This window comes from Rhagoletis zephyria, unplaced genomic scaffold (genome assembly GCF_001687245.7).
Source record: "Rhagoletis zephyria isolate East Lansing unplaced genomic scaffold, Rhagoletis_zephyria_1.1 Rzeph_scaffold_02083, whole genome shotgun sequence".
Classification (NCBI taxonomy): Eukaryota; Metazoa; Arthropoda; class Insecta; order Diptera; family Tephritidae; genus Rhagoletis; species Rhagoletis zephyria.
This window is the reverse complement of record NW_016159167.1, coordinates 43,109-55,534: the sequence shown is the minus strand read 5'-3', so window position 1 is coordinate 55,534 and position 12,426 is coordinate 43,109. Positions and strand designations below refer to the sequence as shown.

Sequence of the window (12,426 nt, the reverse complement as noted above, 5' to 3'; positions counted from 1 at the left end):
GCGTCTACATGCCTCATCTTACTTCCGCTTCTGTGTTCTATCTGGTAGTTAAAATCTTGTAAAACTAAGGCCCAACGGGAAACTCTTAGTGGAATGTCCCTTTTCTTCATCGTCATAGCGAAAGCGTTACAATCTGTCACTATCTTGAAACTTATGCCTAACAAATACACCCTCCACTTCTTCAACGCGGCTACAATAGCAAGTACCTCCAACTCATATGAATGGTACTTTTCTTCAGCTGGCGTCGTCTTCCGGCTCATATACTGTACCGGGTGGAAAAGCTGATCGTCAGAGTCCTTTTGAAGAAGAACACCTCCGTATCCGTGCAGGGATGCATCCGTATGAACCTCTGTCAACGCTTTTGGGTTGTACAGTCGCAGAACCGGAGCTTTCGCTAGTGCTTCTTTTAGTTGCTGAAAAGCTGCTAACTGGTCTGCCTCAAGTAAAAACTGAGCGTCTTTTCGTAAAAGGTCTGAAAGAGGTTTAGCGATAGTTGCATAACCCTCAATGAAACGTCTAAAATAAGATGTCAACCCAAGGAAGCGCTGTACTGCCTTTCTATCTCGCGGGATAGGGAAATTCTCCACCGCCCTTGTTTTTGCTTCGGATGGTTTTATAGCTCCATTTTCTATAATGTAACCCAAAAAGTCCACTTTCCTATTCAGAAATTGACATTTACTCCATTTTATTCGCAAGTTATACTAGGCTGCTCGACTTAACACACGCTCTAATTTCTGAATGGCCTCACTTACATCCTTAGCGGGAATAATGAGATCATCCATGTAAGCAACAACCGTCCCATCTTCCACCATATCCCTCAAAACCGTAGCAATGTACTTCGAAAATACAGCAGGCGAGTTTGATATCCCAAAGGGTACATATCGAAACTCGTACTGCCCGTTATGTGTAACGAACGCGGTATACTTCCTGGATTTCGCTTCGACAGGTACATGAAAGAACCCGTTTGCCAAATCCAAGGTCGTAAATAATTTGGCCCCCTGTAGCCTCTCAATGACGTCGTCTAACAACGGCATCGGAAAGTTATCCCTCATAATCTTGCTGTTTATAGGCCTGTAGTCACAGCAAAGCCTTTTTGATCCATCCTTTTTGGCAACAAGTACAATGGGCGAAGCGTACTCCGATGTACTGGGTTGAATAATACCCTCTTGTAGCCACTCCGCTATCTGTTCTTCTACCACTTGCTTGTCAGCGTATGAAATGCGTCTAGGGCCTTCGTGAACGGGATAATCATCAGTCAACACGATCTTCATTTCAACAGGTGATTTCTGGTTTCTTACGGGTGCATAATTTTTAATCAACACCTCTACTGCACTTGCTTCTAACGGTTGAAGGTGGCATAAGTCAATATCTGGTTCCCTAGTTTCTTCAACAACGGCAACTTGGCATAGCTCTTTAAACTCTGCCTCAACCTCTGTACATCTCCCCTCGGCTTCGTCCGAAATTAAGCAACTTCCTGCCACGACTGCATTCGAACCCTTTTTTCCTGTCTGACTTGCCTCAGCCTTGTCAACTTTCTCCTTAAACTCTACCGAACCCTCTGATACAACCAAGTCAACCAATTTCAACACACTGACACCAATCACTGCTGAATACCGCATGTCACATTCTCTGGTCACGTGGAAAATGACTTCAAGTTCCATACCGTCGACCACCACCATAGTTTTGAAGCTACCTAGCGTCGTTAGTCTGGCATTTCCTACGCCTATAAGGCTTATTTGGTCGTTGCTTAATTCGATGTCGTCATTTAACAACAACAAAACATCGCGACGAATTAAGCAAAGGTCACATCCGGTATCTATTAAAGCGGAAAATGTCGCTCCCCCAACGGCTAGATCCTTAAAAATGCATCCTCCTGTTCCAAATTCTTGTTTTCCCTGGTTCCTCAACGTATTTACATTACTTTTTTCCTTCTTAACCTCAACTTGCTGTCGCTGACAATCTACGGCACGATGCCCTGGCTGACCGCATTTGAAACATTTAATTTGTTTTTGACTGCAATCTTTTGCGATGTGCGAAATATCTCCGCACTTGAAACAACGTTTTGTTTGATCTTTATTGTTACCCAAACCAGTAGACGCCTTATTTCCTTCACCCGAACGAACAGAACCTGAGTTGTTTACTTCTTGCCGACCACCCCGCATATATGCTAAGCTGGATCTTAAGTTCTTTAACAGTTTTGGCCTGATATAAGTTACTCTTGTTGGCATTAGAATCAGGAATACCTTCGATAAAATATGTTACTAAACTCAACTCATCTAATTCAATCGGTTTGCTAATCTCCATTAGATTGTAAAGGTATTCGCGGTAACTCTCGTTTTGACGCTTTCGACAGTTCCTAAGCATGCGATGCACTTCCATGGATGACACCACAATACCAAACTCTGATTTTAGTGCCTGCTTTAATGAACTCCAATCTGTAACACCACGTTGGCTTCGCACAAACATTTTGGCTGCCCCCCTCAACAACTGTTTAGCATAAATAAATTTCTGTAAATTATTCCAGTGAACTGCGGTAGCGTTTTCTTCAAACTCTTCTAACCAGTCCTCTATCGACGGTGAGCCGGAGCCATTAAACATTGACAGCGAATCTACTATGTCGCGCAGGGTGAACGTAGCACGCTCATGTGCCGGAGTATGGATCACACCTGAAGCAACATCATCATACTCAGAAACATCATCATCTTCTTCACCGTCAACAGTCAGGCCGAAATGCTCGAGCAGTATGTCTTGCAATATTGACTTACGCCCTGTAGTCACTAACCCTAATTCAGTTAGTTTTTGCCTCAAATCGCGCAAATTCAAATCTAAAATTTCGCGTCGTTCCATGGCCTCTAGTCGTTCTTAGCGATAATAGAAAAAAAAATTTTAATTTTACAGTGTTATAAAATACAAAACTGAGTACGTTTTTCAAAAATTTTACACTTAAAATCCTTCAAAAATTGGTGTGCTTTTGTTTTCTCTTAAAACTACCAATGATACCAAATGTTACTTTAATCTCCAATTGCTTGGATGTTTGAATTATTTAACCTTTCTTCTTAACGACTTCAATGAACTAACTTTTTTCCAGAGTTTACTTTAAGCTAATTTCAGCACATATGAAACAGTAATTTCCTTTACCTGAACAATTTCAAATCAACTTTACTCATTACTTTTATTTCTATTGTACCAACTTGAAGATTAATGACAATTTTAAATTTGCAATATGTAAACACAAAAATTTTGAAATTGACACATCTGGCAATTCCTTTGCCTTTTTTCCATTTCTTAACTTCTACTTTTCTATTTTCTACTTATCTGCATCTGCTTCCCGCAACTTGACGGAACTCTCTCGGCTCTCCTTATACATACATATATCGATGCTCTGCAGACTCTCGATGCTTTGCTATCAACAAACAATTTACTCTCTCTGGCCACTGCCACGCAAACGTATTGCAAACAAAAATATCGCAATTACACGGAAACCAGCAAAAAATTTTAAAACGCAGTCTGTTTTTGCTATACAGCCGTCGCCGCACAAACTCTCTGCACACAAGGCTTTTGATCACAATTCACGCTATTCGGTCTCCACCACGCAAACTCACTGCAAAAAACGCCTCTCTTTTGCACTTTCAGCCACCGCCGTGCAAAGTCTCTTCTCATACAACTTAGTTGAAATCTTCGCTGTTTACTTAGTACTTCACGTCACCGCTCTCGCTTGAGCTATTTCACCACTGCTACTTTTTACTCGTTCGCTTTCTCGTTACTGCTCGGCCTCTGCCGACGCCACTCACATACACTCTAGCGTCTTATTTACTTTGGTGCGCATCCGTTCAACATATGTTCATACATATACTTTCTATGTATCGGCCGTCGCTTGGGAAGGTGCCGATCTGTCGCCGAATTTTAAATTTTAGCCGTTACTTCTGCTTTATATATCACTCACGTATATACAAATGCATGTACAGTTCCACCGAATATCGCGATTTTGCAAATTATTTCACTGCTTTGTCTCGTTGCTTTTATTGATAATATCGTGCAAGAGGCTGTTAACGATTTTAGATGCGCGCAATGTACTTCCCGCACTCTATTTATCGCACGTAGTTTCCACTATTTTCATTTTTTTAAGCAAATTTAAACATTAGCGTCACTTTTCAGGTGCAGATTCGATTGCAGTTCTGACACCACTTGTGGGGCTTATTCTATGAGCACCACTGCCGTCAGGACACCAAACACACTAATTTAATATATAAAGTATTGTTTTATTTAACATAAAGCAATTGCATTGTGGACTTAAAATAGTTTTACATATATGTATTCACAACTGTATTTAAATTGATGGGTTTTTATTAGCACACCCGCTAGCAACGACTAGGCGACCTTATGCTTCGGCGACACACGGAAAACTTGAACTTAACCGAATTCAGTTTTCTTGTGTTTCGTTAAAAGTTCGTCTAGTTAGGGTTGCGCGTTGTTCGGTCAGGTTTGTTAGTTATGGTTGTGCGTTGTTCGGTCAGGGTTGTATTGGGATTGCGCGTTGTTCGGTCAGGGGTGTATTGCCGACCACTTCTGGTCCGGCACACCAATCCCACATACATGTTCTTAGATAATCAGACAAATGACCGTTCTTTATGTTGTATATAAATTTCATTGTGTAAAAAAATATTTGTTATTTTACGCTCATCCAATTTTAACTGATTAGCATTTCTTTTATAGGAGTATCATAACGTTTGTTTAATATAAGGTGCATAGCTTTATTCTGAATTTTTTGCAGTTTTTCAATTTGCGAATCTTTCATAATAATGAAAATAGTAGAACAATAGATAAAGTAGGGCTCAACTATAGACCTATATACTTTTACATTATAATAATTACTTAAGTATTTATAGGTTCTTCTTATATACCAAATTTTTGTTTCTATTTTACTTATCGTGTAATCTATATGGGCGTCAAATTTTAATTTGCAATCTATTAAGATACCCAGGTATTTAATCTTCTTAACGTTTTCAATTTCCGTGTTATTAATTTTGATAGTTTCAATATCAGCAATGTTCTTTCTTGTTATAAAATGTATTTTGTTTTTTCGATATCAATTTTAAGTTTGTTAGCACACAGCCAAATATAAAGAGCATCTAAATCACTCTGTAACTTTTGTCTTATATCATTTTCGTTTTTACCATTTATTGAAATTAATGAATCCTCAGCAAATAGTTTTATAGAACTGAAATTTAAGATTGAATTAATATCATTAATGTAAATGTTGAATAAAATTGAAGCAAGAACAGAGCCTTGGGGTAAACCAATCTTAACGTCCACTTCATCTGATGATGTCGAACCAATTATTGTTCTTTGTTTGTGATTTGTTAAAAAATTTTTAAACCAATATAATTCAACATCTTGAATACCAATGCCTGATAGTTTTTCTAACAATATGTGTTGATCGATAGTTTCAAACGCACTTTTTAGATCAATGAGAACTGCTATTATCGACTTTTATTAAGTTCTTCTTTCCATTCAGCTAGAACCATGTTCAATGCCGCTTCACAAGAATGATTTTGTGTAAATCCTGATTCCTGAGGTATGAGTATGTTATTATTTTCTAGATATTCCACTAATTGGTTTTTATTAAAAGTTCTAACATTTTTTCATCACTGGCCAATGTATTAATAAGACGTAACTCCTCTGCTTTAATAGTATTTTTAACTTTACTATTGGGAAAATAATTGAAGTTTTCCACATACTAGGAACTATGCCACTTCTTAAACTTTCATTTATTATTTTAGCATAGAAAAAACCTAAATATGGCACCACATCCTTAACCACACCTTCCGTCATTAATTTTTTTCCACCTCTCTTGGCTTTAAACTTATGGACAAGTTCTTGGATGTCATACGTACTAACTTTGGCAAATTTAAAAACACAATTTGGCTTATTAGGTATAATGACGTCTCTATCTAAAAGTTTATATTTCTGCAAATATCTGTAATGCTAACTACAAAATATTTATTTAATTTGTTCGCAATTTCATATTCATTTTCGTATATTAGACCATTTATTACAATCTTTTTGATCGATGAATTTTCATTTACCATACTGTTTCAGATATTTCCACATCCTTTTACTATCGTGACTGTTCATATTTATATTATGTTCCATATGCTTAATTTTTTTAATTTTTATTAGTTTTTTGTATTCTATTTTTACGTTTCTGTATTCATCCCATTTTCCCGATATTTGGGCCAGTTTATACAGTTCAAATTTATATTTGTTCATATTGGCTCACTGTTATACCATTTATTGATTATCTTTAATTGAACTACTTTTTCATAAGTCAAATTTCGCATAACATTCAACGCATATGCGCAATTGATTCATAAGTGCTTCATTATTATTTATGGCGCACACAACCACTATTTATTTTAAACGCGGTTTTTTTTTAATGACCGGGTTTTTTATGTGTGACCGATACGTAAAAGCGGTTTTAGATTATTTAATTCGTTCTCATACAGCCCACCCTTCCGATAAAGGCGTTTTTAAAAAGATAGTGACTATTTATTTAATCCGCATCTCGCGGACGATTTACAGAAGCAAAGCCTTTATTTCAATTATCTCTTATTTATAAAATAACATTTATTTTCTTAAGAACTAATTTCACAAGGCCGCTTTGGCGTTGCGTCAGTTAGTGGATTGATGAAATGCCAATTAGTGGGAAATGCAGTATTGTTTAGGTAAATAAATTTTTAATTAAATCAAAAGTTTAAAGAAGGAACGGAAACGATATCGTTGCACTATGCGTTATGAGCTATTGGAATGCAGTTATGTTTACAGTGATTACTATGCCGCTGTGCGGGGTCTGTCTTTTGGTTTGATCTTCGATTCCAAAGAATTTATTAAGAATGCAATAATGCTGCTGTCAGCATTTTGGCCATTCGTGATTTTAGTTCAATTTGCTTACGTTAACTTTAGGCGGAATTTAATTTAATATTAAATAACAGAAGTTATTGCGTAATGAGTTTAATTAAAAAATAAGTGTGAGAATATGCTTTCTGTATTTGAACTTTATTTTTTACAATTTGTAATTAACTTGCATGCTACAGCTTTAGCGTTAACGATTGAGTTTCTTTTGTTGAATTCCAAAATAGAATTACTTTGATAATTAGGTACCTAAACGATAAAAGGCTGAATCTTTTCAACAGACACAATATAATTTTATTAACTTCTAATATTTTGTCTGCGTTGAACCTTCTGGTGGAAATGCTCATATACATATGGATGTGTATGTTATTCGTCCGTAAATACAAACAAGAATATTATCCTAAGCCTCCCTCAAGTCAAATATTAGACAAATAACGGGTGATTTTTTTGAGGTTAGGATTTTCATGCATTAGTATTTGACAGATCACGTGGGATTTCAGACATGGTGTCAAAGAGAAAGATGCTCAGTATGCTTTGACATTTCATCATGAATAGACTTACTAACGAGCAACGCTTGCAAATCATTGAATTTTATTACCAAAATCAGTGTTCGGTTCGAAATGTGTTTCGCAAACCCAATTGCTGCGAACGGCGACGAATCGACATTTCACGGTCTTCAGCAACACTCTCAGAAACAGACGCAATATTCTCTTCTGTACGCACTGTACGCATTCGTGTGGTTGGTTTAATGTCCAATAAAGTAAACTGAGTGCGAAACTTGGTCACAATCGCATTAATTGTTTGCTCACTTGGTCGATTATGTAGACCATAAATCGGACGCGCGAAACACATTTCGAACCGAACACTGATTTTGGTAATAAAATTCAATGATTTGCAAGCGTTGCTCGTTAGTAAGTCTATTCATGATGAAATGTCAAAGCATACTGAGCATCTTTCTCTTTGACACCATGTCTGAAATCCCACGTGATCTGTCAAATACTAATGCATGAAAATCCTAACCTCAAAAAAATCACCCGTTACATGCATATGTACATATGTATGTATCTACGTGCATTCCCTTTGCGGATGTTGGAAGAAAAGCGACAAATTCAATAATAACAACAAATCAGTTATGTATGTACATAAGTCTTAGACCACGGCACAAAAAATATGACACGTTTAATTCAATCTTTTTCGCTCGCCAGTGGGGCGGCTCGTACTCGCATTGAATTTTTAACAAGCTTCAAAGTACTTAACTCGTATTTTATATTTTAATCATTCACAACGGAGGCTTAGTCTACAAGTAGAATAAAAACAAAATTGTTTATAGGAAAGAATGTCAAAAGGCAGAGTGCGCATATGGAAATCATCAGAAAAGCCTGCGGTTATTGAAATTCTGATACGGCTGCTTCAATGTGAAAAGAAATTTTAAAGTAGATGAAAAAACAAAAAAAAAACAATTGGAACAAACACGGTTATAATAACAACAATCATAATAATCGCACAATTCCAATCTAGCGGATGGGATTTTCTTGATGTAGCAGCAAATTCTCATGCACTTCACTTCAGTCAAGAGCGCACAGTGTAATGGTGTCACATAGGCTGCAGTCAAAAAGAGTGCTCAAGCTTAACTAAATATGTACATACTAGTGAACCCGCATGGCGTTAAAACGCCAACATTGAATTTAAATTTACCTTACTCAGAAGTAAACAAGTATTCCAAATGTTTCATCTAAATCTGTCCAGTCTTTTCTGAGTGAAGGGAGCTCTCGCATGATGTCACTATTTCACTTGATCAAATTTTAAATCACCCTACACAGCTAAAAAAATGCTAGCTTTAAAATATAAATTTAATATAACAACATTTTCACCAACAGTTCACGTTCATGATTTTCAGTGACGCATTTATTTTCTAATATTACGGTTTGGTGGTTGTCAGAAGGCATATTTCCATAGTCGTCTTAAATAACCTAGCAAAAGTGTATATGCATACAAAGATAAGTTATAGTTTCAGTGCGTTTGAAAGGCGCCACGCTCTCTTTTCAAATAGCCCCAATTTACTCTAGTACTCTATCATGAACACTTCCGGAGATATGCAGCATTAAACATTCGGTTTGTGTGGTAAGAACCACGCACCTTTTTCCAAAAGCCCCAATTTTTCTTCGTGACTATGTTCGAGTACTTTACATGAACACTTCCAAAGATATGCAGTAGTCTGTTCTGCCTTTTCCAAGTTGGATAAGGAAAAAAGCGAATGGGTCTGGTGGTAAACGAGTACAAGACGAAGTATCTCCAGTCAACAAACAAACAGTCAACACATTTGCGCCATGGCACCCACGTCACTGTTAACAGCTACAATTTTGAGAAAGTAGAGAATTTCGTTTACTTGAGAACCAGCATTAACACCGATAATAATGTCAGCATGGAAATCCAAGGCAGAATCACTCTTGCCAACAAGTGCGACTTTTGACTGATTGGTAATTCAGGAGTAAAGTCCTATCGTACGAAAACCACACTCTATAAGCCACTCATCATGCCCGTGCTGGTATATGGCGCAGAAGCATGGACTATGGCAACATCCGATGAGGCGGCTCTTGGAGTATTCGAGAGAAAGATTTTGCGGAAGATTTACGGGCCTTTACGCGTTGGCGACGGCGAGTACCGCAGACCATGGAACGATGAGCTGTATGAACTTTACAACGACATGGACATAGTGCAGCAAATTAAAATACAGCGGCTCCGCTGGCTTGGTCATGTCGTTCGAATGGACACCGACGCTCCAGCTCTGAAAGTATTCAACTCGGAACCCGCTGGTGGTAGCAGAGGAAGAGGGAGGCCCCCACTGAGATGGAAAGACCAGGTGGAGAAGGACTTGGCTTCACTTGGCATTTCCAATTGGCGGCAGTTGGCACAGAAAAGAAACGACTGACGTGCTTTGTTGAACTCGGCCAAAATTGCTTAGGCGGTTACAGCGCCAAATAAGAAGAAGAAGAGTGAGAGGTGCCAAGCCCCTTTTTCCAATAGCCCCAATTTTTATTCATGACTATGCGATTGATTTTATATATGAATTGGGAATGGTAATCCCGGGATCCCGGACTTTTTAAGGTCTCGAAAATCCCGGGATTCTTTGCAAGTAATCCCGGGATTTTCGGGATTTGTAATTTGCACTGATGGAAATAATAGAAACTCCTTTTCTTGACCAGTATTGGCTATATTTCTTTTGTTATTTAATAATTAATATTTTTAATAAATTTGTAGCTCCCCTGCCGTAAAATTTAGAGACAGTCTCTTAAAGCGCTAGTTCCGCCCTACACATTTCAGAACCATCTCTGAACTAGTGCAAAACGGCTGCAGAGAGGGACAGTTAAAACTTTCGGTGTGTTAGTTGCGCTGTGTTGAGAAGTAAATGCACAAATTCTCACTTCTCGTACAATACGAAAATAGCTGAGCGGGAAGACCTCCGACTCTAACATCTTTGGTCACGAGTTCAAATCGCGGTGGAGGCAGTTGTGATTTTCATGTATTTGTCAATGTTATTGTGGCTTGTTAACATTTTATTTTTAATATTTTTATTGAGCTTTGTACCACGATTGTTTATTAGGAAAAATTGAAAAAGCAACAAAGTCTAAACGGTAGAAGTTATAGCACTATTTCGGAGATCACCACATCTCCTCATAAGACTTCTTTTTCTAGACTTCAGCAGGGATCGAACCTGCGACGGCGAGTACCGCAGACCATGGAACGATGAGCTGTATGAACTTTACAACGACATGGACATAGTGCAGCAAATTAAAATACAGCGGCTCCGCTGGCTTGGTCATGTCGTTCGAATGGACACCGACGCTCCAGCTCTGAAAGTATTCAACTCGGAACCCGCTGGTGGTAGCAAAGGAAGAGGAAGGCCCCCACTGAGATGGAAAGACCAGGTGGAGAAGGACTTGGCTTCACTTGGCATTTCCAATTGGCGGCAGTTGGCACAGAAAAGAAACGACTGACGTGCTTTGTTGAACTCGGCCAAAATTGCTTAGGCGGTTACAGCGCCAAATAAGAAGAAGAAGAGTGAGAGGTGCCAAGCCCCTTTTTCCAATAGCCCCAATTTTTATTCATGACTATGCGATTGATTTTATATATGAATTGGGAATGGTAATCCCGGGATCCCGGACTTTTTAAGGTCTCGAAAATCCCGGGATTCTTTGCAAGTAATCCCGGGATTTTCGGGATTTGTAATTTGCACTGATGGAAATAATAGAAACTCCTTTTCTTGACCAGTATTGGCTATATTTCTTTTGTTATTTAATAATTAATATTTTTAATAAATTTGTAGCTCCCCTGCCGTAAAATTTAGAGACAGTCTCTTAAAGCGCTAGTTCCGCCCTACACATTTCAGAACCATCTCTGAACTAGTGCAAAACGGCTGCAGAGAGGGACAGTTAAAACTTTCGGTGTGTTAGTTGCGCTGTGTTGAGAAGTAAATGCACAAATTCTCACTTCTCGTACAATACGAAAATAGCTGAGCGGGAAGACCTCCGACTCTAACATCTTTGGTCACGAGTTCAAATCGCGGTGGAGGCAGTTGTGATTTTCAGATTTATTAAATTTAAATTAACCGCTTAAAAATTGAAGAGAAAGTGATCAAATTTAATATAAACAAAAATAAAAAAAAAAAAAAAAGATTTAATAGAATGCAATATGTGAAAGAACAGAAAAAGCTAAAAAATATATAAAAAATCGAATAATCAGAATTTTTTTTAATAAACTTATTGTCGCAGATGTGTCTAAAATGGAACCAGTTCAGAACTAGTTCAAAAGTTTGCAGAGGGGGGCAATTTCCACTTCGTAGGACATCGCCATGTAACAAGAGACAGTTGAAAGCATTGCGTTGGGATAGATCCAGAACCAGTACCGCCTCTTAAAGAGCTAGTTCTGCGCTATACATATAACACCGCGCGATAGTAAATTTTAAACACAAATATCAATATATTCGCGAAATCATCGGCCAAATATAGTAAAATTGCGTTTTTAGTTTTTCACTCTGATGTCAGTAATTCAAAAATGATTTAAAAAATTCAGAGAAATGTGTTAGAGAAGAAGTATGAGTATAAAATTAATGTTGAAATCCTGTAGAATTTAAACAGATTCAAGTTTCTGGTGCAGAAGGGCTGGTAAATATTGAAAATGTAATTTTAAAACTTCATCCTTAAAATTTCGAAATATTTGTTTTTGAAAAAATTATACGTTATTATATATTACATGTTATATAAGCCATATCAACCCGATAAAATCCCCGAATTTCGTTCTTCTAACTTTGTCTGCTTAAAAATTACCTATTCATCCTTGTGAATCCAAAAGATTTAAATTTTTTAAATTCCTATTGCATTTGTTCCCATAATTTTATGCTACATTGAATTTTTTGAATAATTTTTGGAATTAATCATATCTTTGAAATTACAAAGTCCTTCGAAATAAATCGTGCGGTCAGAGAGAAAAATAAAAATGCCACTTTAAATAAAGAAG

The 12,426-nt window shown here is 37.5% G+C and overlaps 1 protein-coding gene across 1 annotated transcript; it reads right to left on the bottom strand.

Moving 5' to 3' along the window:
- Positions 1-701: 701 nt before the first annotated feature.
- Positions 702-2,847, bottom strand: LOC108365966 (uncharacterized). Its single transcript, XM_017620207.1, has 2 exons — positions 2,217-2,847; positions 702-2,107 (listed from the first exon to the last, which is right to left on the bottom strand). Exons 1-2 carry the CDS (start codon positions 2,845-2,847, stop codon positions 702-704), a joined length of 2,037 nt encoding a protein of 678 aa, XP_017475696.1.
- Positions 2,848-12,426: the final 9,579 nt, after the last annotated feature.